The sequence below is a fragment of the Carex rostrata genome, chromosome 29 (assembly GCF_964058835.1).
Source record: "Carex rostrata chromosome 29, lpCarRost1.2, whole genome shotgun sequence".
Lineage (NCBI taxonomy): Eukaryota > Viridiplantae > Streptophyta > Magnoliopsida > Poales > Cyperaceae > Carex > Carex rostrata.
In genome coordinates, this window is record NC_135946.1 from 2,557,012 (window position 1) to 2,584,602 (window position 27,591).

The following is a 27,591-nucleotide window of genomic DNA, read 5'->3' on the forward strand; positions in this document are numbered from 1 at the left end:
AGAATGGTATTAAATTCATCTCTATCCCGAATTTTATAAAATAAAATAAAAACTCACTGGTATGATATTTTCCTCCAAGTTCATCTTTTCTTCATCTCCTACACATTTGTTAAACCTTTGTGCCTCATCTTCGTACCTACATGTAACATATAACGAAAATATTTAATTATACACCAGATGCTTTTAAAGAAATTAATTAGTGAAACTGCAATGTTATATCCTGAAAAATTTAATTGAATTATATGAAGCAGTAAAACAGTCCGTTCAATAAAAGCTGTTTATGGTAGTGATATCAAGAAATTCGATGACAAATAGTTCTAAACATCTAAGTTGAAATATCAACACCGAGGCCCAAGCCCATTGCAATTTCTGGAATATTCTAGTCAATGTAACCGACATATATAGTCGGTGAGAATGGAAAACACTAGAAATGTGTTTTGTTGTATTTTATATGTTCTAGGCATTTATCATCTATAATATACTATCCGACTTTAAGTTGTATAAATAGATAGGTTTGTGCTGAAATTTTTATTCATAGGAAAACGAAAAAAAAAATTAAAAATATGAAATGTTGTATGGAAAATTCAGATTTAAAACGAAATAAATTTCTGTGGAAACTTAAAACGAAATATATTTAAAACTGAACGAAAATAAAACCAACCTCTCATACAGTAAAGTAGAAATAATTAGATTTATTTAGCCAAAATAAAAAAAAAACGAACCAGTTTAAGCATCCCAACATCTTCGACATTGGAAACACCTTGCTCCAATATCCTCATTGCTCGCGCGAATCAGCTTTGAACAAAAATAAGAAATTAAATTCAAATTGAGAACCATGAAATCTGACAAAATGAGACAGTTCAGACAATCAGTAGAGTTTGCTCCGGTTATAGACTTACCCGATAGTAACTATCACCTCTCTGCTCTTGAGAATATCTGTACAAAGAAATCAGCATGCATTATTCAAATGAACAAGTAACCAAAATTATTGATAACAAGTAACTCAATGCATCCTCCAAGTATGGTACAGTACACATTTTTTTTATGTAAAGACTCTTCACATTTAAAGCTGGGTTCAGATTTAATCTGAAACAGAAATATGACTGTTACAAAAGAATTACAACAGCCCACTAGTATGGGTGGATACGGACCTGTACCACTTCAGCTTTAAGTAGATAAACTCTAGATCGGAAGTCTTCAACATTTTCTCCGTGAATTCACAAACCCAACGATGTTGTCTCCTTACAAATTGCAATGCTTCAGATGGCACGGCCTCCCACATTTGTTATGATGTCCATTGCCAGAATTCAACGCACACAGCACAAACCAGTTGCCTGTTTCTTTTCATGTTTTCTCTCGATTTTCCCAGGATTTGATTAGATAGGAAGCAAATATTTATTTATAAATCGGTTTATGCGACCATCCCAGAAAATTGGAAATTCGTCAGTTCGGATCCTAGTCGTCTGCCAATTTTGAGCAGCTGGACCCAGTAATCACTTCCATCTAATTAAATAAGTGTAAAATTGTCATTTGCACTAGATCATGATTTTGCACCCAATTCATAGGTCTTTTGCTGAAATAAAATTCCCATGTATTTATGTACCCAGAAGTTGTGATAATTGCTCCTCTAGGGATACAGAGTGCACATACAAGAAAAATACCTCTTAAGGCTAGAGAAGGAGCATGCATGATGGTGAACTGCCTCAAGCTTCTCCATTGAATCTTGAAAATTGATCCTGCACAATGCCACAGTTTCCCTCTTCTCATCAATTTTGCAAATCAAACAATTTTCTCTAGAAACTTAAACGAAATTTATTTGAACAGAACAAAAATAAAACCAAATATCTCATACAGTAAAGTTGAAATAACTAGATTAATTTGGCCAACAAAAAAAGAGAGAAAAGAACCAGATTAAGCATCCCAACAGCTTCGACATAAATGAGAAACACCTTGCTCCAATATTCTCATTGCTTACTCACGTAAATCAGCTTTGAATAAAATGAGAAACTAAATTCAAATTGAGAACATGAAATCTGACAAAATGAGACAATTAAGGCAAATCAATAGTTTATTTTTTAAGGTCAGCTTGGCATAAAGAGAGGAATAACCTTAAATGGAGAGGCTTTGTTATGTGTTTCAATGGCAAAAGGAGCTTTCAGGACGGAAGGGAGGGGAAGAGTGGTTGAACCTCGCTGTACATGACTGGAGTGACGAGGATTGTGTTTGGATACTCAAGAGATGCAAAGAAGCAATTGAATCCAGCAAAAATAATGTTGGCAAGGCCATCATCATAGATTTAGAGAGTGATGACCCAGAAGCAGTCGAAACGGGTCTTCTTTTTGACATTAGTATGATGTGTTGCCATGGGTTGAATGAACGTAAGAAGCAGGAATGGCATGATATCATACTGTGAGCAGTCTATTCTAGTTACAAAAATATGTCCTGCTTGGTTGCGGGTTGACTCTGTTATTGATCTCTATCCATGAATTTCTGTGATAATAAAGATGACAAGTGATGACGAGCAGGGGAGAATAACATAATGTTTTATTTCATGCAGTTATAATTATAAATTTAATGTAATTTCCCATGTATCCACAATATACAAATAAAATGAAATGGCCTGAGCAGAGTTTGCTCCGGTTATATTACCCGATAGTAATTAACTGTCGGTGTTTATGCTAAATATAACCTCCCCTTGTTGACTATCGCTGCCCTGCTCTTGAGAAAATCTGAAGAAAGAAAGCAAAACGTATTATTCAAATTATGTAACTAAATTCATCCTCTTTTTATTTAAAGCTGAGGTTCAGATTTAATTTGAAACAGAAATATGACTGGTACAAAAAAATTACGAAGGCTAACTGGTACGGGCTGATACTGCTTCAGGTTTAAGTAGATAATCCCAAGATCAGGAAGTCTTCCAATGAATTCACAAACCCAATGCTGTCACCTCCTTACAATGGTGCAGATGGAACGGCCTCCCATGCTTTCGTTTCATGCTGTCGATTGCCAGAGTTCAACGCACGCGGCACCATGGTTCTGAAACTCGGAATCAGAATCGGAATCGGAATCTGAATCGGAATTAGGTTTTTGACCATGGAATCGGATGAATCGGCCTGAATTGAAATCGGGTTTTTGACGTGGCACCATGGTTCTGAAACCAGTTACCCGTTTCTTTTCAGTTCAGATCCGGGTCGTTCGATTTTGAGCAGCTGGACCCAGTAATCACTTCAATCTAACAAAAAAATCAAGAAAATTAAAAGCATCAAAGAATGTCTGAGCTACTAAGGAAAACGGTTTTGTTAAATTACAAGGATTTTAATCTAAATTTTCACAAAGCAAGTTTGTGAACTTCAAAGAAGAGTATTGTCATAGCAAGTATTTTTAGTTTACTTTTGTTTTGCACTGAATTTTTTTAAATTAATTACATTTCAATTGCAACAACAAAAAAATAATGTATATAATTAATATTGAGGGAAATGGACGGTGCAGATCCTTGCCTGAATTGTTAAGTATCAAATCTGGCCATGTCTTTTGTGGCGGACAGAACCTGCGGCTTCACTGAGGAGACTATTTCATCGAACCCTTAAACTGTCCAGCTTGTCTTTTAAAATGGATTTCATCTGAAATTAAGAAGAAACAAAATTAACTGACATGAGCTTCTTTTTAAAAAGTACACCTAGGCAAACAAATCGTTTTGCACAATACAAATAATTAGAATGGTATTAAATTCTTCTCTATTCCGAATTTTATAAAATAAACAAAAAACTCACTGGTATGATCTTTTCCTCCAATTTCATCTTTTCTCCATCCCCAACATATTTGTTAAACCTTTGTGCCCCATCTTCATACCTACATGTAACATATCATGAAAATATTTAATTATAAACCAGATGCTTTTAAAGAAATTAATTAGTGAAAATGCAATGTTATATCCTGAAAAATTTAATTGAATTATATGAAGCTGCCTGTTTTTCACCAAACTTAAAGGCAGCAAAATAGTCCGTTTCATTATAGGAAACCTTTAATAGAGCAGAATAGAGTGTTTTTAAGTTCATCAACCTTCTTTTGAACTCAACTCTAAAACTTATCGAATTGGTTTCAAACAACAAATCTGAACCGTTAAAACTCATCTACCTTACAAGTGATGCATCTACATGTGAAAATTTTAAAATTTGGAATTAATTTTGTATAGAATCGATTGATAAAAAATATTTTAAAAATAAATGCATTAAATTAATTTATAAACCTTCTAATTTTGACCGCTTGACATTGTATTAAATTAATTCAAAAGTTATAAATTTTTGCATGTAGACACATCACTCGTAGGATGAATGAGTTTCAATGGTTCATATTCGTCGTTTGAAGTAAATTCGATAAGTTTCAGAGTTGATTCCACAAAAAACCTTGGTGAAATCAAGAAATTCGGCGACAAATAGTTCTAAACATCTAATAATTAAAGCATAGTTCGTAGAAAGAGTTTATTCAACGAGCACCATAAATTAGCAGTAAATTAAAAAATACAAGTATACCTACTTTTTTCTCAAATATACAGGTATACCTACCTAATTGTAATTCTATTGTACAGCTGTTTGTCCTTGGAAACTTTTCAAAAGGTTTAATGTTATTGCTCAAAAAGTTCTATAAATGGAACAAAAACGGAAAAATAGAAACAGATAAAATAAAAAATGAACGAAAAGGGAGCAAAAGGAAAGAAAAAGAAAAATAAAACAGAGAGAAAAACAGGAATTAGTTACCTATTTCAAGACGGGAACAAAAATATGAGTCCGTATAGTATCATTCAATATTCTTTTCCTGTATGCATCGAATCTTGTGCCAGTCTGGACCGTTTGGTTTACATCTTTCCCTTAACATTGGGCAACCACTTATATGAATGTATTTGACTGAACCTGGCAGTTCTGGCAATTCCGATATTTCTGGCCAGTCTCTAAACCATATTTTCTCGAGGGAAGAGAAGTCACTTAAAGTTTTTGGAAGTGACTTTGTTTTGGATTTTTCAAATGTGAGTGCCTTGATAAATTGAAGGCCATCAGATTTCTCAAATGATATTGTTTCTTCCTGGCAATATGCTATAATCAATCGTTGCAGAGGAACATAATCTTGGGATGATAAAAGCTTGTTCAGCATAACCGAGCTGCTGATAAACAGTCTTCGGCAACCTTGCCAAGATGCCAAAACAGATTCTACAGCAACATTTGGAAGTTCTAGTAGCTGAAGGGAATCGATGAAAGGACGTGATTTTAAGCCCCTAATGGAGAAAAGATCAGAACAGTTGAAAAGCGCCAATGATTTAAGTAAAGTTAGCCGACAAAATGATAGGGACCTTGGGACAATGCAATTGCTAATTTCAACATTCTGGAGGCATGGAAGATCACTGTCTAAAATAGACTGAGGAATTACACAAGCTTCAATTTTAAAGGTCTGCAGAGTGGAGGGCAGTGTTGTATAACCACTTTCCATCTCCAAACACCAACAACCATGTACCAGAAAGCTCTCGAGATGAGGGAGAGCATGAATACCACCGAGTGATCTCAGATACCAGCAATTTTTGATCTCCACAACTCGGAGGCTCTGCATAGATTCTAATACTTCTGCTGGAGGAAGTGTGGTTATTGTCATGATGCCATCTAGGTATAGATCTTCAAGAGTGGTCATTCCTCTCAGGCAATCCAACAATGCTCCATCAGATACACAGCAATAGCCAAGAGAAAAGTTGCGAAGCATGAATGGTAATTTCAATTTATTTGCTCGAGTGCTGCATTTGAAGATAAAGTTCATCCTCTGTTGATGACAATACCACCAAGCTATATTTACATTTTGATTTACCGTGAGTTGTGATGCATTATCTCTTGCAGCAATTTCCATAATTTGAAGCTGCTCAGCACAGTTTTCTACCGAGCATGTTTTCTGAAAGCTTTTGAGTTCATGATCATGTGTATCTGTGCAAGGTCCAACATCAAATTTCAAAAATTGACTTTCCAATGTGCTCTGGTTTTCGTTCACTTGCAATTCATTCTCACATACAACAATCAAACATGGACATTTAACGATTGATAACCTAGCAAGGTTTTCTGGAAAAGTGGTCAATTCTCTCAATGCCCCTAAATTTTCAATAACGAGAACGGAGCAATGACGGAATTGATGAAGATTTGAGGGAAGAATTGTCAGAGCATTACAATTGTAGAAGTTAACATCTTTTATATTCTTTATAAAAGAATCTTCCTGCAACCAGGTTGGATATGTGGAGCCCCTATACCCATCAATTGTAAGAAACTCCAGGTGTGCTGGGGGTTGTAAAGCCTCAATAACCTCTATTTCTGAACCATTAATTTCAGTTGATTCAGCCCATATCAAATCTAGCCTTTTAAGTTTGGGTTTATCAATTAGCCTTGCCTCAACGGCTTCATTCTTATCTCTGACATTCTCTAGATTTACAATTCTTAGAGAGCCACCAATCTCCTTCAAAGGTCCTAGTTGATGCAGCTCATATCCTTCCTCTTTTCTCACATGGAATTCATTTAAACATTGGAGTGAAGTTAATTTGCCTACGAAAGGTACTGGAGGTAAGGTATTGACCAGATGATCATCATTGTTAATCATTTGAATACATTGCAGTTTGATAAGGTTACTCAACTTTTTTGGAAGAGTCTTTACAGATGACGGTAACCCTAGAAATTGAAGATGGTAGAGCTGCAATATTGAATTTGGCAACTCCTCAAATGAACTCCTAAAAAACTGTAGCATTCGGAGGTTCCTTAAATCTCCTACAACTCTTGGCAGCATTTTATTGCCCATGAACCATATTTCTAATACCCTCAAGTTCCTACAGTTTGTAGATATCTGGGAAATGATTTCACTAATATCATCAATAAATCGGTTCCCTAAGATGATGGTACGCAAGTTACTTAAATTACATATACTAGATAGAATTCCTTTCAGATGTTCATTGTTAACATTGAGAAATATATGCTGCACAGTTGAAGGGATTTCTCTCTCAGTGTTTGTTACCCTAAAACAATCTTCAGCAGAGAGCTTTTCGGCAAGATCGTGAAAGAGATCGTGCATGACATACCTTTTGCGAGTTTCATCCATCGGTTGAAAAATAGAGCTCTCAACCATTATATGAAAGTATTCCAAACCTATATCTTCAACACTTCGATTATCATCTGAGGACTGGATAAAATCAAGTGCCACCCAATAATACACGTCAGAATTGTCAAATGTTGCACCTTTGGGGGCAACTCCACAAAATAAAAAGCACCGCTGTATTTGTACATCGAAGCGGTGAAAGCTCCACAACAAAATCTCCATAATGTCGCTCAAGTTGACATTTTCTGAAGTAGCTTGCCAAAAACGAATATTTGGCTGTTGACGCAGTTGGTTTCCAACAACCTTAGCTGCCAAAGGCAATTTACATATTTTTTTGGCAATCTGGTCCAATATATCACTCAAATCATTCTTTAATTGTGGATTGTTGAATTGCAAACCACCAATTGCATGGTATCTGAAAAGTGATATAAAGTCGTCATGTGCCAGATCACCCAATTTAATATGCTTCCCAGGTTGTAGTGCATTAGGAAACGACCATGATGAGCGACTGGTTACCACAATTTTACATTTTCGTCCTCGAGAAGCAAATGGTTTTAATAGGTCATCCCATTGATTCTCTCCCGCTTCTCTATTATACCACATATCATCTAGTACGACCATGATGTTGTCGGCCTCGCGTAATGCTTCTACAAGTTTTTCTTGTAGAACACTTAAATTGCGTAGATTTGGACTTTCCTTTCCCGAGGCACAATCAATCATCTCCTTTGTGCGCTCGATTATATCCAAGTTTTGGGATAAGGAAAGCCACATTCTCCCATTCAGACCAAAGTGTTTCTTTACCCTTTCATCGTTATAAACATACTGTGCAAGCGTAGTCTTGCCAGCACCTCCCATGCCGGTTATCGCAACAACCGAGTAACGATCTCCTTCATGATCTCCGTCATCCAACAAAAAGTTAATTATATGGTCACGTTCTCCATCACGACCAAAAACTTTGTGAGCAAGGAGTGAGGAAGTGACAGAACGGTTGCTACTGTCTATTACACCGTCTTTGCTTCCGGTCTCCTGTATGCCCAGTAAATCACGGAAAGTTTTGGCTTCTGCTGCAATTTCTTTGAGCTTGTTCATCCGTTGCAACAACTTTCTCTTTTGAGGAGACAACAGAGAAGCCTTTCTGACCACCTGGCGGATGAACTTTGCAAGTGGTTTGATAATAGGTTTAGAAGATAAACGCACCAACAGCTTCTTGTCCTCTCCTTTTGCCTTACGTTTGAGTCGCTTGTACTCGAGCTCGTGGAGGATAGCCTCGGCGTCAAAGTAAGCATTCTTCAAACGGGCCAGCCACTTGGCGAGCAGTCTCTTCGTGTTGGGGGTGCGGTGTTGGGCTGCTTCTATGGTGAGCTGGATCTGCGGCAGGACAGTCGTCTCCAAATCATCAAGGCCCTTGGTGATGTCGTTCCCCAGGTAGGAGATGCTCTTGGTGACGAGATCTTTCACGACAGGAGACGCCACCCACCCAAGCCCGGCCAGTGCTGCTGCTTCACCTATCGGCATGGTTACTTAATTAAGCAACTGATTCTTTGTTTGGTTTCAGAAATTGGAGTCTGGAGAGCGGAGAGTTGGAAACTTGGAACTTGGGAGCGAGAGAGGGTCAGTGGATTCAATAATTCTTAACACTTTGAGTTTGTGGGTCTGTGGATTTTCTGTGACTGTTGCAAAGTTGACGACCCATATCCTGCATTTTCTTAACGGATCATCACCTCATCAGAAAGATAATTTATGGTGGTAAAGATTATCTGTGTTAATCTCTGTATGACGTTCATATTAAAGCACTCAATCTGCTGTATTTATGCATGTTTTGTGAAATACATTTTTCATTCTATGTTCCTATCTCAGGAGCCCATAAAGAAAGCGTTGATTAACGTGCTTAAACCAGAGGATTTACACATAATCTCGCATGAAAATCTGCTGCAGGAAATCTAGCCACAGGTACAGAGCATATATGCACCACTAGTGAAATTACTAAAACAAAAATTGATAGGTGGGACCTAGAACACGCTTTAAAAGTAGGAATCAGATTTCTTGTCCCCCTAGGGTGCAGGAAATTCCTGCCTCCAGAGTCACTGCGGGGTGGGTCCGGTTACTGTTAAAGGGTTTAAGGTTAAAATAGTTTTGGGTTTAGAGTTAAATGGGGGCCCACTCTGCAGTAACTCTGGGGGCAGGAATTTCCTGCTTCCAGGGGGGCAGACGATTCGGTTCCTTAAAAGTATCTTACCTGCCGGTTTAGACAGAGAATTCGAATCCCCTAAAGTAACCCAATTTTTACTTTTGATCCAGACCGTCCGATCTGCTCTAATACGAATATTAAAGGCCCTGTTCATTTCACCATGGGCCGGATTAGTTCGAATTTCTGATCGAACGGTCCAGATCAAAACTCAATTTTTGGGTTACTTTAGGTATACGGACTCAAAGACAAATGGGTGCAAACTATCAAAAGAATTTATTCCCCTCTTCCTTAGAAGTGCACAGTGCGCTGTGTGCTGGCTTTATGTTGTGATTTTTTCAAATGATAATTTATTACAGGAATCTAATAATAGTTCCCAGGAAAAAATTATCAGAAATCTCCTAACTTTAATTATCTTTGATCGGACAACTTTTAAGATAGAGTCACAAGCAAATTTACAACTGGCATGTGCAAGTGTTGATATATAACATATTAAGTATATATACATATCATTACATACTAAGTCTTTCTAAAGACTAAACATATCAACTCTTTATAAATATTGTATACAGCTGGTGCTAGTTGGACTTTAATTTGAATTAGAATCTTCAACAAATGCTATGTATCAAAAGTAGAACTAGCTATTTTAAAATATTACCAAATTCATTGATTTTAAATTTTTCACCAAAATATCAAGTATTTATACATAGCATATCAAAAATTTATACATAAGATATAAAATATTTAACATAACAAAACAAGGATTTATATCTAACATATTAAGTATTTATACATGTATACTTTTAAGTCTTTATACTTAAGATTTTAAGTCTAAATACTTAAAACTTTCACAGTATTTATATCTAACATATTAAGTGTATATATATACATTGCATATCAAGAAGAAGAAAAACAACGGAGCGAAGAGAACCCAAAAGTACTTCAATATGAACTTAATTTGAAAGAGAAAATTTAGTACAAAACATTCGAAGTTTCAGATTGACAAAATTTCTCGCAAATTATCAGAAATATAGGCGAGATTGAAATGAGGAAAACATACTCTCATATGAAAACGTGTAATAGATGAGTGAGTGATGAGAGATAGAAAGGAATAAATTTTCTCTTTGTGATTTTTTTTTTGAAAGAAGTGGATCATGCCACCGATTTTCATTGCAAGAAACCATTACAAAGTTTACTGGTACCAGTGGTACCAAGCATCATACAAACACACTGAGAAGCAACAGTAACAAAACAAAAAAAACAGAACATATAGAAACCTATGACAACCTGCATATCACACAGCTAACTAAAGAAATAAGCAAAACAACCCCTAAAAAGCAATCATATCACCAATATAACCCACACATGCAAAAAAGCCCCTGCAAACTAAGAAATTCCATAACTCTGTATGCTGCCACTACTATCTGAATCTTCAGAAGAGCTATCATCTCCACCACTGGAACTGATCCATGCTCCAAGCATAGGGATCGAAGCCTGTGTATCCACCATAGAAACTACCAGTGTAGACCCTATCAGGTTCTGTACTAGGAGGAGGCTGACGTGCCCCGCGACCTCTGCGACCACCTCTGCCACCACGCCCACGGCGGTTAACAACCTGTGGCACCTGTCCACCCCTCAATCGAGTACTGTGTTTGGTGGCCTCTGGCACCTCCACTGTAGGCACCATCGGCTTCCACTTAATATCTGAGGCCATCAATGATTCCTTAATCAAATCTGAGACAGTGTACTCAAGTCTAAATGTTGTATGTTGAAAAATATAACTTAGCCTATTGACATCTCCCATTGCTCTGTGCGCAGCTTCCTCTACAACAATGCCGAAGAATTCACACAAATCTGTTACCTTGTGCTTTTTCAGTACCAATCCGTTAGAATCAACTAATCTACGTGCAAGGGTAAGGGTGTCAAAGAAGCGCCAACGGTCAGGGACATCAAATCCACAGCGGTTCATTTCTCTTATCAAGAACGGGAAGTCAAAAGCCTTGCCATTGTGGGCCAACCATATCACCGGCTTGTCCGGTTCTTGCTGTTCCAGCCATTCGAACAGTCTCGGTATCACATCCTCTATCCTTGGGGCTCCATCCTTCTTAATCATTGAGTTTGTTATACCATGAATATCTGAATTCCTGATTCTTTTTTGGGGATCAATCAGGGTCTGAAATGTACTATATCTCCCTCCAATTAAATTCCTCGCGGCAATTTCAACAATCCTCTCTGCTGGTGTATTAAATCCAGTTGTCTCTATGTCGAATGCCAGAATTGTTACCGGCTGGTCAATCTTGGCCTTCAAGTTTCTCCCTTTGGACGGGGCTTGATAGCACTTAATAGGCTCAATATCGGGCTTTAATATTTCGGTCTGGTTGATGTGAAGTTTGATCTCACCTGATCGTCGCCTTCGTTTAGTCGCAGGCTCTTTTGGGGAATTCGTCTTTCTCCCTCTTCCTCTTTTCTCTCCAGATTTCTTTTCTTTCTTATTTTTGGGGACAGTAGGTTTCTTTCGCCTTGAATCTGATACCTTCGTTCTAGCTTTCGTCTGTTTTTTTTCGGATTTTTTTCTCCCTTTCTTTGAACTCTTCGCCTGGATCTCCTCTTCTTCAAATTCTGAATCATCAAATTCAAAATATGACTCATCCTCAAAGGATCTGCCATATCCACTAAATTCCTCCAAATTCCACCCAAATTCGCCACAACCATCATCCTCTGAATCTGACGACGAGGCAATGAATTCATAGTAGCTTTCAGATTCAAGCTTCATCTCCTTTCCACCTCATCTTCTTCATCTTCTTCTTCGGTTATATATTCTTCATCCTCCTCATCTTCTTCATCTCCTTTCCACCTCGAAATTCCCCTTCTTGATTTCTCCACGATCACTCGCTCTCCCTTCTTTTTTTTGCAGTTGCTGCAAAGTTGCACTCGCCCTCCCTTCGCCATGTCTAATCCTACAAAACTGATTTCAAAATTCAAATTCTGAAGCCCAACATTTTCTACCTTTACATTATGTCTAAAAGCTTGGGAATATATTCAAGCACCTTACCAGCTTTTAATTTTATTAAAGATGGGAGCTTTTCTGGTAAAGTTAAAAAAAAGCACTTTGTTGTAAAAGCGCTTTTTCATCCTTTACTTTTAGTCTTTATTGATTTAGTATAGGTTTAGCAGTTTAGGATAATTTTTACTAGGGGAATCCAATAATATCATTGAGGGGGCTGATATTTTTCTCCTTCTGATTTAACTTTGATACCTATGTGTACAAGTGTTGATATATAACATATGAAGTATTTATATTTAACATACCAAGTGCACGGAAAAAACAAAAAAGGAAAATTGAATTTGGTAAAAAAGAAAAGTTATGGAAGTTCAAAGGAAAGTTGGGGTATTTCTGGGACCAAAGACAAATGGACTAGATAATTTCTCTTTATTTTAATTTAATGCACAACCAGGTGTAAACAGAGCAAATTCGGAGCAGATAATTCTAATACCAAATTTGTATCTGCCTTTCAATGAGCAGCTATTAATATAAATACAGATAGTAAATTAATGTCAAAATTTAAAACCAAATCCACTTTAATCAAATAAGGATATGGAGCGGATAATCTACGAATACGGATTCAAATAAAGATACGAAATGCATAATTGTCGAATAATTGAGTTTTATAAACTTTAAAATACCAATACTAATTAATAACATTCAAATATGAAAATAAATAAATATTTGAATATGGAATCTGGATGTAATTTGTAAAATAAATAAGTGATACGAAATTTAATTTTTGTAGTTCAGTAAAAAAATAATTAATGATAGATTATCAATAAAAAAATATATTGAAATTTTGTAGGCTAGGTCCAATATCAATATTAAATTTAATTAAAAATATCAACGAAGACGTTTGCAGTAGCAAGACCAAGATACAAGAAATTAATATGAACTGAACTTGTCCCAAATGTCATTTCAATTATTCGAAAAAGGAATAATTATGTAGGCTAAGTTGGGAGCCTATGCCCAAAGAAATGGAAAGTTATAAGAAGAGATATATATATAAGTCCGCCGGATGATATGTTTTGGACTTTAGTCCCACAATGGATTGACAAAATAAGAAGAGATACTATATAACTCTTTAGAGAGTGAAGCATAAAGATAGATGAATTTGGGAAATGGGTTACGGATATCCATTCTTTATAAATCATTAAAAAAAATTTTAGAGCTGTTAGGTGGCTCTTGCTGGACAAATCTAATCAGAGTTGTCAGATTATAAATATTTAAAGTTAGCGCACTGTTTTAGAAATATATAAAAAAAATAAAAATCCTTTTATTAAGCACCACAGCTAGTATACTGATTTAGAAATATTTCAAACCGTTTAACTAGCCATTTCAGAGCTAAGTAATTGTTTGATCAACATCAAACATGCATCTTATAATCTATATTAATTCTTAGATACATATAAAGTTTTATTTTAAACATCAAACATCAAACATATGCATCTTACTAGTCGGTCTTAACCAGCTACTAATAATCAGATTTGACAGCCGATAATTACATTTAATGCTAATCTGATGTTAAAGACCACCACCAGATACATTTTTCGTGATAGTACTAGGCTATCATTTCTACCTAATTAACCCACTAAGAATCGGTCAGAATAGACCGAATCAAATCGAAAACTCAAAAAAATTTTTGACAAAAACTTGTTTTGTACTAAATTTGCCATATATATAACTTACTCCTACACTCATAATAATTAAATTTAGACAAATAACAATCAAATTTGTAGTGTATTACTTAAAGATTAAAATTTATCTGATTTCAAATTAAATAGACCATTCATAAATATAATAAAAGGCTGAATAAATTTACAAAAGACAAATTAAATGTTTAATTTTAACTTTTACATTTTCGTATTTTATTTTGTATGCATTAGTTTATCTTAATAGAAAATATTGTATTTCATAAAAAATAATATTTATCTAATTTAAAAATTAAATAGACTATTCCATAAATATAATACAAAAGCTGAATAAATTCGCAAAGGACAAATAAAATGTTTACCGTAAACTTTTACACATTCATATTTTATTTTGTATGCGTTAATTTATCTTGATGTAAAATATTTTATTTTATAAAAAATAATATTTATCTAATTTAAAAATTAAATAGACTATCCCACACAATAATAAAAAAAGCTAAATAAATTCGCAAAAGACAAATAAAATGTTTAATATAAACTTTTACACATTCATATTTTATATATTTTGTATGCGTTAATTTATGATCCTACAAAATATTTTATTTCACAACAATTCATATTTTATCAAAATAAAAAATTAATAAATAAAACCACTGTTGTCAACAGCTATATGATGCAGTTATGCACCCTTCAGGCCTATACGGTCTACAATTGAAACTACTCCGGACTCTAGAGCTAAGATGTGTAGTTAGTCCCACAACATAAAAATAAATATATTTGGGAGAGTAAAGATTCGGCCCGCTTGGATGAAGACGTTTGCTAAACTCGGTTGACTCGGTTCAAAATCGCTTGCTTATGATGTCACCCACCCAAGCCCGACGTGTCCGGTGCCTATTCGGGGGTGATGTAGGGGTCAGTATTATGTGTGCTTTGAGATTCGTGCAGAGCGTATTTAAACAGTTGGGATTTTGCATAAAGTCACACAAAGTTTGAGATATCTCAGAGGATACGAATTCAATCCAATCTGCCTCCTCACCAACTTGGGCTCTGCCATGACCGGGATTGCAAGCTTGTCGTCTTCTCCCAGATCTTCTCCTGCCGGTGAGTGCTGCTGTTTCTGCAATCGGCATGTAACTTAATTGAGCAACTCATTTTTTTAAATTAAATTTCAGGTATTTGAGAGAGAAAAATAATGTGGGTCTGTCTGTGGATTCAGATATTGGAGAGAGAAGGGAAAATACGTAATTTCCAAGTTTTTGAGGGGTATACATGAAATTCCCCCTAAATTTAATATGTGGGATCAGTGAACTAAATGACTGATTAACAAGCTCACTTAAAGTTACTAAGACAAGAATAATTAGGAGGCCTATTTTAAGAATTATTTGACTAGCACAGCATGCACAACAGTTTAAGATTAGAAATTGTGATGATAATGAAGATAAACTTGGATATTTAATAATGTCAAAACATAATGTACAGCCTAATAAAGCTTACATAAAGAAAGGCCTGTTGGGCCGACCATATGCCTTTCAATATAAAATAACAATATAGCTTCATTCCTCTGTCACTTGAATGAGTAATGAAATAATTTCTACGTTGTATCAAATTTGATAAATTTTTTATCTAAATTGTAAAAGCATGTCTACAATTTTTTTAAACAAATATTTTATTAATTAGTGTTAATAAATTTTTCCATGAATTCACAAACCCAGAATTGTCGCCTCCTTCATTGGTCCCTCTCTCGGCAACTGCCGCAGCCACCATCCCGGCATTTCTTCATGGCAATAACACTTGAAGACCTACAACGCTGCTGATCGCATGTCAGAAATGGCGCCCGCAAAGCAATTTGGGGAAGACCATTGAGGAGAAGTTTGAATCAGTCAACACATAACGGTTCCAGCTGAAGAAATGCCTAACGACCATAACGGTTTGCTGAAAAGCAGTTTTAAAAAAAATAATGAAAGAAGGGTAAAATTATCTATATATTAAAGTATTTAGATTATATTTGTTAGTAAAAAAATGAGTAGTGTTAATATCATCACCCCTTCAGGTATCATGTTTTTGGATAAAAGAAAAATACCTCTAAAAGCTAGAGTAGGAGCATGCATGATGGTGAATTGCATGCCTGAAGCTTCTCCATTGAATCTTGAAAATTTACCCTGCACAATGCCACAGTTTCATTCTTCTCATCAATGTTGCAACTGAAGCAAATTTCTGTGGGAACTTAAAACGAAATTAAATTAAAACAGAACGAAAATATAACCAACATCTCATACAGTGAAGTAGAAATAATATATTAATTTGGCTAAATAAGCAAAAAGGAAAGAACCAGATTAAGCATCCCAACAGCTTTGACATTGCCCTCTTCTCGCTCCTCCAAATTGGAAACACCTTGCTCCAATATTCTCATTGATTACTCGTGCCAATCAGCTTTGAACAAAAATGAGAAATTAAATTCAAATTGAGAACATGAAATCTGACAAAATGATACAATTTAGACAATCAGCAGAGTTTGCTCCACTTATAGACTTACCTGATAGTAATTAACCGTCGGGGTTTACTTTCTCAATATAACATCCACCCCCCTGTCGATTATCACCTCTCTGCTCTTGAGAATATCTGTACAAAGAAAGCAGCATGCATTATTCAAATTAACAAGTAACCAAAATTGCTGAATACAAGTAACTAAATGCATCCTCCAAGTATTGTAGAATACACATTTTTTTCTATGAAGACTCTTTACATTTAAATCTGAGGTTCAGATTTAATCTGAAACAATATGACTGGTACGAAAGAATTACAAAAGCTCACTGGTATGGGCGGATATGGACCTGTACCACTTTGGTTTTAAGTTGATAAACCCTAGATGAGGAAGTCTTCAACATTTTCTCCGTGAATTCACAAACCCAATGCTGCAGATGACATGGCTTCCCACATTGGTTACGATGTCGATTGCTAGAGTTCAACCCACGCGGCACAAACCAGTTGCCCGTTTCTTTTCATGTTTTCTCTCAATTTTCCCAGGGTTTGATTAGAGAGGAAGAAAATATTTATTTCGTAAATCGGTTTATGCGATCATCCCTGAAAATTGGAAATTTGTCAGTTCAGATCCTGGTCGTGTGTTGATTTTGAGCAGCTGGACCCAGTAATCATTTCCATCTAATTAAAGAAGGGAAAAATTGTCATTTTCACTTGATCATGATTTAGCAGCCAATTGATAGTTTTTTTGCTGAAATAAAGTTCCCATTGCAGTGTAAAACACCAATTATAACTTGTGTATATATGTACCCAAAAGTTGTGATAATTGCTCCTATAGGGATACAGAATGCACATACAACAAAAAAATACCTCTAAAAACTAGAGAATTAAGGAGCATGATGGTGAACTGCCTCAAGCATCTCCATTGAATCTTGAAAATTGAACCCTGCACAATGCCACAGTTTCATTCTTCTCATCAATTTTGCAACTCAAACAAATTTCTCTGGAAACTTAGAACGAAATTTATTTGAAACAGAACGAAAATAAAACCAAACTTCTCATACAGTAAAGTAGAAATAGACAGATTAAGCATCCCAACAGCTTCGACATTGCCCTCTCCTCCATCCAAATTGGAAACACCTTGCTCCAATATCCTCATTGCTTACTCATGCCAATCAGCTTTGAACAAAAATGAGAAATTAAATTCAAATTGAGAACATGAAATCTGACAAAATGAGACAATTCAGACAAATCAATAGTTTTTTTAAGGCCAGATTGGGGTTTTTGTTATGTGTTTCAATGGAAAAAGGAGCTGTGAGGATGGAAGGGAGGGGAAGAGTGTGGTTGAATCTCGCTGTAAATGACGTGGATTGTGTTCGGATACTCAAGGGATGAATCCAACAAAAACAATGGTGGCAAGGCCATCATCATAGGTTTAGAGAGTGATGACCCAGATGCAGTTGAAACGGGTCTTCTTTCTGACATGATATAATACTGCGAGCAGGCTATTCTGGTTGCCAAATATGTCCTGCTCGGTTGGGTGTTGACTCTGTTATTGAGCAGGGGACGAGTAGCAGGGGATGACAGGTGATGAGGAGCAGGGGAGAATAACATAATGTTTTATTCCCATGTATCCACAATATACAAACAAAATGAAATGGCCTGAGCAGAGTTTGCTCCGGCTATAGACTTACCCGATAGTAATTAACTGTTGGGTTTTATTTTCTCAATATTACATCCCCTTGTCGACTATTACTGCCCTGCTCTTGAGAAAATCTGAACAAAGAAAGCAACAAGCATTATTCAAATTATGTAATTAAATTCATCCTCAAGTATGGTAGAATACACATTTTTTTCTATAAAGACTTTACATTTAAAGCTGAGGTTCAGATTTAATTTGAAACAGAAATATGACTGGTACAAAAAAATTACGAAGGATCACTGGTACAGGCTGATACAGACCTGTACCGCTTCAGGTTTAAGTAGATAATCCCATGATCAGGAAGTCTTCCAATGAATTCACAAACCCAATTCTATCACCTCCTTACAATGCTGCAGATGGCACGGCCTCCCATGCTTTCATTTCATGCTGTTGACTGCCAGAGTTCAACGCATGTGGCACCAAACCAGTTGCCCATTTCTTTTCAGTTCAGATCTGGGTCGTTCAGTTTTTAGTAGCTGGACCCAGTAATCACTTCAATCTAACAAAAAATCAAGAAAACTAAAGCATCAAAGAATGTCTGAGCTACTAAGGAAAACGGTTTTGCTCTGGTAATAGACTTACCTGATAGTAATTAACTGTCGGGGTTTACTTGCTCAATATAACATCCCCTTGTCGACTATCATTGCCCTGCTCAATAACAGAATTATTCAAATTAAGTAACTAAATGCATTTTTTTTTTCTATAAAGACTCTTCACATTTAATGCTGAGGTTCAGGTTTAATTTGAAACAGAAATATGACTGGTACAAAAGCATTACAAAAACTTACTGGTATGGGTGGATAAGGATCTGTACCACTTCGGTTTTAAGTAGCTAAACCCTGGATAGGGAAGTCTTCAATATTTTCTCCGTCAATTCACAGCCCCAGATTGTCATTGCCTCCCACATTGGTTACGATGTCGATTGCCAGAGTTTAAACGCACAGCAGCAACAAACCAGTTGCACATTTCTTTTCATACTCTCTCGATTTTTCCAGGGTTTGATTAGAGAGGAAGCAAATCTTTATTTCTTAAATCGGGTTATTGGCAATTGGTCAGTTCAGATCCAGGTCGTCTGTTGATTTTAAGCAGCTGGACCCAGTAATTACTTCTATCTGACAAAAAAATCAAGAAAATTAAAAGCATTAAAGAATGTCTGCGCTACTAAGGAAAATGGTTTTGTTAAATTACAAGGATTTTAATCTAAATTTTCACGAAGCAAGTTTGCGAACTTCAAAGAAGAGAATATTGTCATAGCAAGTATTTTTAGTTTACTTTTGTTTTGCACTGAATTTTTTAAAATTAATTACCTTCAATTGCAACAACAACAAAAATATTGTATATATATATATAGGGTCAAGCGGATTGGTATTATGTGGTGATACATGTAAAACATAATATAAAGTACACTTAGGCAAACAAATCGTTTTGCACAATATTAATAATTAGAATGGTATTAAATTCATCTCTATCCCGAATTTTATAAAATAAAATAAAAACTCACTGGTATGATATTTTCCTCCAAGTTCATCTTTTCTTCATCTCCTACACATTTGTTAAACCTTTGTGCCTCATCTTCGTACCTACATGTAACATATAACGAAAATATTTAATTATACACCAGATGCTTTTAAAGAAATTAATTAGTGAAAATGCAATGTTAATTATATCCTGAAAAATTTAATTGAATTATATGAAGCAGGAAAACAGTCCGTTCAAGCCCATTGCTTAATTTTCTGGAATATTCTAGTCAATGTAATCGACATATATAGTGGGTGAGAATGGAAAACACTAAAAATGTGTTTTGTTATATTTTATAGGTTCTAGGCATTTATCATCTATAATATACTATCCGACTTTAAGTTGTATAAATAGATAGGTTTGTGCCGAAATTTTTATTCATAGGAAAACGAAAAAAAATTAAAAATATGAAATGTTGTATGAAAAATTCAAAAATAAAAGGCAGCTACGACTTATAGCATTCTTGCGGGATGCCATAAGACATCTCAAACAAGGAAAAAAAAGAATTATTCTTGGGACGCTATGTCCCATCCAAACAAAAAAAAAAGCTGGGCTGCCATTGCACTTTTTTTATGGTTTGAGATGTGTTATGGAGTCCGGCAGAAACACCATGACTTCTTTTTGCCTTTCCATTTTTGAATTTCCGATACAACATTTCCTATTTTTAATTTTTTTTTGTCATTTTTCTATGAATAAAAATTTCGGAGAGTTTGTGTATAGGTGAGAAGCATCAGTGACTAGTGAAAGTTGGGTAAGATATATATATTGTAGTACTTCTCTCATAAAGTTACAAATAAAGTTAATATTCAACATCTAATAAATAAAGCTTAGGTGGTAGAAATAGTTCATTCAGGGATCAGGGAGCACCATAAATTCTATTGCTCAAGAAATTCTATAAATGGAACAAAAAGGGAAAAATAGAAACAGATAAAAGAAAAAAAAACAAAAACAAAAACAAAAAGGGAGCAAAAAGAAAGAAAATAAAAATAAAACAGAGAGAAAATAGAAAGGAATTACCTATTTCAAGAAGGGAACAAAAATATGAGTCCGTATAGTATCATTCAATATGCTTTGCCTCTATGCATCGAATCTTGTGCCAGTCTGGACCGTTTGGTTGGCATCTTTCGCTTAAAGTTGGGCAACCACTTATATAAATGAGTTGGACTGAACCAGGCAGTTCTGGCAATTCCGATATTTCTGGGCAGTCAATGAACCTTATATCCTCGAGGGTAGAGAAGTCACTCAAAGTTTTTGGAAGTGACTTTGTTTTGGATTCTCTAAATTCGAGTGCCTTGATAGATTGAAGGCCATCAGATTTCTCAAATGATATTGTTTCTTCTTGGCAATATTTTATAACCAATATTGAGGGAGGAACAAAATCTTGGGATGATAAAAGCTTGTTCATCATCACCGAGCTGCTAATATGTAGTTTTCGGCAACCTTGCCAAGACTCCCAAACAGATTCTACAGCACCATTTGGAAGTTCTAGTAGCTGAAGGGAATCGATGAAAGGACGTGCTTCTAAGCCCCCAATGGAGAAAAGATCAGAACAGTTGACAAGCGCCAATGATTTAAGTAAAGTTAGCCGACGAAATGATAAGGACCTTGGGACAATGCAAGAATCGATTCCCACAGTTTGGAGGCAAGGAAGATCGTTGTCTAAGATAGACTGGGGAACTGTGCAATTTTCAATGATAAAGGACTGCAGAGTGGAGGGCAGCAGTGTATAACCACTTTCCATCTCTAAACACAAGCAACCTTGTACCAGAAAGCTCTCCAGATGAGGGAGTGCATGCATACCACCAAGTGATCTTAGATACCAGCAGTCTTTAACATCAACAACTCGGAGGCTCTGTAGAGACTCTAACACTTCTGCTGGAGGAAGTGTGGTTATTGTCATGATGCCCTCTAGGTATAGTTCTTCAAGAGTTGTCATTCCTCTCAGGCAATCTGACAATGCTCCATCAGATACACAGCAATAGCCAAGAGAAAAGTTGCGAAGCATGCATGGTAATTTCAATTTATTTGCTCGAGTGCTGCATTTGAAAATAAAGTTCATCCGCTGTTGATGACAATACCACCAAGCTCTTTCTAAATTTTGATTTACCGAGAGCTGCGATGCATTATCGCTTGCAGCGCTTTCCATAATTTGAAGCTGCTCAGCACAGTTTTCTATCGAGCATGTTTGCTCAAAGCTTTTGAGTTCATGATCAAGTATATGTGTGCATTTTCTAACATTCCAATCCCATTTCAAATATTGACTTTCCAATATGCTTTGGTTTTCGTTCACTTGCAATTCATTCTCACATACAACAATCAAACATGGACATTTAACGATTGATAACCTAGCAAGGTTTTCTGGAAAAGTGGTCAATTCTCTCAAAGCCCCTAAATTTTTAATAACGAGAATGGAGCAATGACGGAATTGATGAAGATTTGAGGGAAGAATTGTCAGAGCATTACAATTGTAGAAGTTAACATCTTTTATATTCTTTATAAAAGAATCTTCCAGCAACCAGGTTGGATATGTCGAGCCCCTATACCCATCAATTTTAAGCACCTCCAGGTTTGCTGGGGGTCGCAAGGCCTCAATAACCTCTTTTTCTGAGCCATTAATTTTAGTTGATTCAGCCCATACCAAATCTAGCCTTTTAAGTTTGGGTTTATCAGTTAGCCTCGCCTCAACGGCTTCATCCTTATCTCTGACATTCTCTAGATTTAGAATTCTTAAAGAGCCACCAATCTCCTTCAAAGGTCCTAGTTGATACAGCTCGTATCCTTCCTCTTTTCTCACATGGAATTCATTTAAACATTGGAGTGAAGTTAATTTGCCTAGGTAAGGTACTGGAGGTAAGGTATTGACTAGATAATCATCATCGTTAATCATTTGAATACGTTGCAGTTTGATAAGGTTACTCAACTTTTTCGGAAGAGTCTTTAAAGATGACGGTAACGCTAGAAATTGAAGATGGTAGAGCTGCAATATTGAATCTGGCAACTCCTGAAAAGAACCCCTATGAAGCTTTAGCATTCGGAGGTTCCTTAAATCTCCGACAACTCTTGGCAGCATATTATTGCCCATGAACCATATATCTAATACCCTCAAGTTCCTACAATTTGTAGATATATGGGAAAAGATTTCACTAATATCATCAATAAATGGCTTTCCTAAGATGAGGGTACGCAAGTTAGTTAAATTACATATACTAGATAGATTTCGTTTCAGATGTTCATTGTTAACATTGAGAAACACATGCTGCACGGTTGAAGGTATTTCTCTCTCAGCATTTGTTAGCCTAAAACAATCTGCAGCAGAGAGCTTTTCTGCAAGATAGTAAAAGAGATCGTGCATTACATACCGTTTCCGAGTTTCATCAATCGGGTGATGAAAAATAGAGCTTGCAACCATTATTTGGTAGTATTCGAAACCTATATCTTCAACACTTCGATTATCATCTGATGGCTGGATAAAATCAAGTGCCACACCAAAAGGCACACCGGTATCGTCAAATTCTGTACCTTTGGGGAAAAGGCCACAAAATAAAAAGCACTGTTGTAATTGCACATCCAAGCGGTGAAAGCTCCACAACAAAATCTCCATAATGTCGCTCAAGTTGACATTATCTAAAGTAGCTTGCCAAAAACTAATATTTGGCTTTTGACGCAGCTGGTTTCCAACGACCTTAGCTGCCAAAGGTGATTTACTTATTTTTTTGGCAATCTGGTTCAATATATCACTCAAATCATTCTTCAAATGTGGATTGTCGAATTGCAAACCATCAATTGCACGGTATCTTAAAAGTGATATAAAGTCATCATGTGCCAGATCACTCAATTTAATATGCATCCCAGGTCGTAATACACTAGGAAACGGCCATGATGAGCGACTGGTTACCAGAATTTTACATTTTCCTCCTCGAGAAGCAAATGGTTTTAAGAGGTCGTCCCATTCATTCTCTCCCACTTCTCTATTATACCACATATCATCTAGTACGACCATGATGTTGTCGAACTCACGTAATGTTTGTACAAGTTTTTCTTGTAGAACACTTAAATTGCGTAGATTTGGGCATTCCTTTCCCGAGGCACACTCAATCATCTCCTTTGTGCGCTCGATTATATCCAAGTTTTGGGATAAGGAAAGCCATATTCTCATACCAAAGTGTTCCTTTACCCTTTCATTGTTATAAACGTACTGTGCAAGCGTTGTCTTGCCAGCACCTCCCATGCCGGTTATCATAACAACCGAGTAACAATTTCCATCATGATCTCCATCATCCAACAAAAAGTTAATTATTTTATCACGTTCTTTATCACGACCAAAAACTTTGTGAGCAAGGAGTGAGGAGGTGATAGAACAACTGTTACCTGCTATTACAACATCTTTACTTCCGGTCTCCTGTGTGCCCAGTAAATCACGGAAAGTTTTGGCTTCTGCTGCAATTTCTTTGAGCTTGTTCATCTGTTGCAACAACTTTCTCTTTTGAGGAGACAATAGAGAAGCCTTTTTGACCACCCGATCAGTGAACTTTGCAAGAGGTTTGATAATCGGTTTAGAAGATAAACGCACCAACAGCTTCTTGTCCTCTCCTTTGGCCTTACGTTTGAGTCGCTTGTACTCGAGCTCGTGGAGGATAGCCTCAGCGTCAAAGTAAGCTTTCTTCAGACGGGCCAGCCACTTGGCAAGCTGTGCCTTCTTGTTGGGAGTGCTGTGTTGGGCTGCTTCGATGGTGAGCTGGATCTGCGGCAAGACAGTTGTCTCCAAGTCTTCGAGGCCTTTGGTGATGTCGTTCCCCAGGTAAGAGATGCTCTTGGTGACGAGATCTTTCACGACAGGAGACGCCACCCACCCAAGCCCGGCCAGTGCTGCTGCTTCACCTATCGGCATGGTTACTTAATTATGCAACTGATTCTTTGTTTGGTTTCAGAAATTGGAGTCTGGAGAGCGCGGAGAGTTGGAACTTGGGAGAGAGAGGGTCTGTGAATTCAATAATTCGTAACACTAGAATTAGTGGTACCTGTCTTTGTCTAATAATTCGTAGTACTTTGAGTTTGTGGGTTTGTGGATTTTCTGTGACTGTTGCAAAGTTGACGACCCATATCCAGCTTTCTTTTGACGGATCATCAGAGAGTTAATTTGCGGTGGTAAAGATTATCTGTGTTAATCTCTGTATGACTTTCATATTAAAGCACTCGATCTGCTGTATTTCTGCATGTTTTTTGAAATATTTTATTTTTCATTCTATGTTCCAATCTCGGGAGCCCATAAAGAAAGCGCTGATTAAAGTGCTTAAACCAGTGGATTTACACATAATCTCGCATGTAAATCTGCTGCAGGAGATCAAGCCAGGTACATCGCATATATGCACCACTCCTCCACTAGTGAATAAACTAAAACAAAAATTGATAGGTGGGACCTAGAACACGCTTTAAAAGTATCATAGCAACCAGTCTACACAGAGTTCGAAATACCTAAAGTATCCCAATTTTTATTTTTGATCCAGACCGTCCGATCTGCTCTAATACGAATAGTAAAGGCCCCGTGCATTTCACCACGGTCCGGATCGAAACTCAATTTTTGGGGTACTTTAGGTATACTCCAAGACAAATGGGTGCATAACTATCACAAGAATTTGATTCCCTCTTCCTTAGGAAGTGCGCAGTGCTTTTATAAAAAAGAAGTGCGCAGTGCTTTTATGAGAAAAGAAGTGCGCAGTGCGATTTGTGCTGGTTTTATGTTGTAATTTTTTCAAAATGATAATTTGTCACACGAATTTAAATAGCCGAAATTTTATTAATATCCAAAAGAGTTAATAAATTTCAAATTATACTCACTTTTGCGTAAGATTTATAAAATTGTCCAAATCGATTAAAATATCACCAGTTTTTGAAATTGGGACCGGAGAGATTTTGACCGGTTTCAAGAAACGAAACCGGTGAGATTCTCACTGTATTTTTTTGTATTGAAATATTAGAAATGCTTAATACATTTCTTTGAAAATAGATGAAATATAATAAAATTTGATTTATTAGAAAGACTGCGACAAATAATTTGGATCAACATTTTTCATGCTAGATTTTTCGTGGTTGTAAGAAAAATTAATATATTTCTTTATGTGCTATTGGAAAAAAAATATGCTTTAAATTTGAGTTACTGATCGCAGTTTAAAAATCACTTATAGGTAATATAGAAAATATTGTGATCCTTCTAGTACATTTAATTTCTAAAAAGTTGTATTTATTTTGAAAAAAAAAAAATTTAAATAGATATAACATTTTAAAAATTAATGTACTAGAAGGATGACAAGATTTTATGTATTTACTTAGAAATGACTTTTGAACCAGAATCAATAACTCAAAATTCAAGCATTTTTATTTTTTTTTCCAATAACATATAAAGAAATATATTAATTTTTCTTATAGCCATCAAAAATCTGACCTGAAAAATATTGATCAATGTTATTTGTCACAGTCTTTCTAATAAATCAAATTATATTGTATTTCATCTATTTTCAAAGAAATATATTAAATATTTCAATATTTCAATATAAAAAATAAATAAATTAAAAAATATTTTTTTTGTAAAAAAAACACAAAATCGGTGAAAATCTCACTGGTCTCAATTCTTGAACTGGTGAGAAAATAACTAAAAAGAAGTTGGAAAACCAGAGAAATTTTGACCGATTTGGGCAATTTTTGAAATCCTGTGCAAAAGTTTGTATAATCTGAAATTCATAGTCTCCAAGAAAAAAATATCAGAAATCTCCTAACTTTAATTCTCTTTGATCAGACAACTTCTAAGATGGTCACAAGCGAATTTACAAATGGCACATACTAGTGTTGATATTTATGTGTGCAAGTGTTGATATATAACATCCCAAGTATATATACGTAATTATATACTAAGTCTTTCTAAAGACTGAACATATCAATTCATTATGAATATTGTACAACTGGCGCTAATTGGACTTTAATTTGAATTAGAATTTTCCATAAATGCTATGTATCAAAAATAAAACTAGCTATTTTAAAATATTACCAAATTCATTGATTTTAAAATTTTCACCAAAATATCAAGTATTTCTACATAGCATACCATATATTTATACATAAGATATCAAATATTTAACATAACAAATCAAGCATTTATATTATTTATACATTTGTACTTTCGAATTTTTGATCAAACGATCCAGATCAAAACTCAATTTTTGGGGTACTTCAGGTATACGGACTCAAAGACAAATGGGTGTCAAAAGAATTTATTCCCCTCTTCTTTAGAAGTGCGCAGTGCGCTGTGTTCTGGTTTTATGTTGTGAATTTTTCAAATTGATAATTTGTTACAGGAATTTAAATAGCCAAAATTTTTATTAATTTTCAAAAAAAGTTAATAACTTTCAAATTCTACTCACTTTTGTGTAGGATTTGGAAAATTGCTCGAACCGGTCAAAATTTCACCGGTTTTCGAAATTGGGACCAGTGAGATTTTGACTGGTTTCAAGAAAAGAAACCGGTGAGATTTTCACCGATTTTTTTTTGTATTGAAATATTAGAAATATTTAATATATTTCTTTAAAAGTAGATGAAATATAATACAATTTTATTTATTAGAAAGATTGTAACAAATAACCCGAATCAACATTTTCAGGCTGTATTTTTGCAGCTATAAGAAAAATTAATATATTTCTTTATGTGTTATTGGAAAAAAATAAATATGCTTTGAATTTGAGTTATTGATCGCGGTTTAAAAACCACTTCTAGATAATATATAAAACATTGTGATTCTTCTAGTACATTTAATTTCTAAAAAGTTGTATCTAAAGAATTCTTTTCGAATAACAATCATTAAATAATTTAAAGCTTTTGTTTTTTTTTCAAAAATAGATATAATTTTTTAGAAATT

The 27,591-nt window shown here is 35.5% G+C and overlaps 2 protein-coding genes across 5 annotated transcripts; both read right to left on the bottom strand.

The window, feature by feature from the left end:
* Window positions 1–605: 605 nt before the first annotated feature.
* LOC144546205 (disease resistance protein RGA2-like) lies at window positions 606–24,753 on the bottom strand. 2 transcript variants are annotated; one of them, XM_078294731.1, is made up of 12 exons: window positions 20,706–24,753; window positions 19,672–19,750; window positions 18,959–19,282; window positions 18,753–18,818; window positions 18,431–18,669; window positions 18,163–18,244; window positions 17,533–17,647; window positions 17,339–17,414; window positions 16,973–17,071; window positions 1,152–1,334; window positions 900–936; window positions 606–795 (listed from the first exon to the last, which is right to left on the bottom strand). In XM_078294731.1, exon 1 carries the CDS (start codon window positions 24,574–24,576, stop codon window positions 20,746–20,748), a length of 3,831 nt encoding a protein of 1,276 aa, XP_078150857.1. In that variant the 5' UTR covers window positions 24,577–24,753; the 3' UTR covers window positions 606–795; window positions 900–936; window positions 1,152–1,334; window positions 16,973–17,071; window positions 17,339–17,414; window positions 17,533–17,647; window positions 18,163–18,244; window positions 18,431–18,669; window positions 18,753–18,818; window positions 18,959–19,282; window positions 19,672–19,750; window positions 20,706–20,745. The 2 variants fall into 2 exon arrangements, with proteins under 2 accessions (XP_078150857.1, XP_078150858.1); XM_078294732.1 differs by lacking the exons at window positions 606–795; window positions 900–936; window positions 1,152–1,334; ... (3 more) ...; window positions 18,163–18,244; window positions 18,431–18,669 and adding an exon at window positions 17,929–18,017.
* Window positions 3,068–8,765, bottom strand: LOC144546206 (disease resistance protein RGA2-like). Of its 3 annotated transcripts, XR_013508717.1 has the most exons (4): window positions 4,755–8,765; window positions 3,771–3,849; window positions 3,498–3,620; window positions 3,068–3,232 (listed from the first exon to the last, which is right to left on the bottom strand). XR_013508717.1 is itself a non-coding variant. In XM_078294733.1 (2 exons), exon 1 carries the CDS (start codon window positions 8,620–8,622, stop codon window positions 4,795–4,797), a length of 3,828 nt encoding a protein of 1,275 aa, XP_078150859.1. In that variant the 5' UTR covers window positions 8,623–8,765; the 3' UTR covers window positions 3,743–3,849; window positions 4,755–4,794. The 3 variants fall into 3 exon arrangements, 1 of the variants encoding a protein (XP_078150859.1); XR_013508718.1 differs by lacking the exon at window positions 3,771–3,849; XM_078294733.1 differs by lacking the exons at window positions 3,068–3,232; window positions 3,498–3,620 and having other exon boundaries at window positions 3,743–3,849.
* Window positions 24,754–27,591: the final 2,838 nt, after the last annotated feature.

Bases quoted from the DNA above. Each gene is read 5' to 3' on its own strand.
- LOC144546206 (XM_078294733.1), bottom strand. From the start codon at position 8,622: ATGCCGATAGGTGAAGCAGCAGCACTGGCCGGGCTTGGGTGGGTGGCG.
- LOC144546205 (XM_078294731.1), bottom strand. From the start codon at position 24,576: ATGCCGATAGGTGAAGCAGCAGCACTGGCCGGGCTTGGGTGGGTGGCG.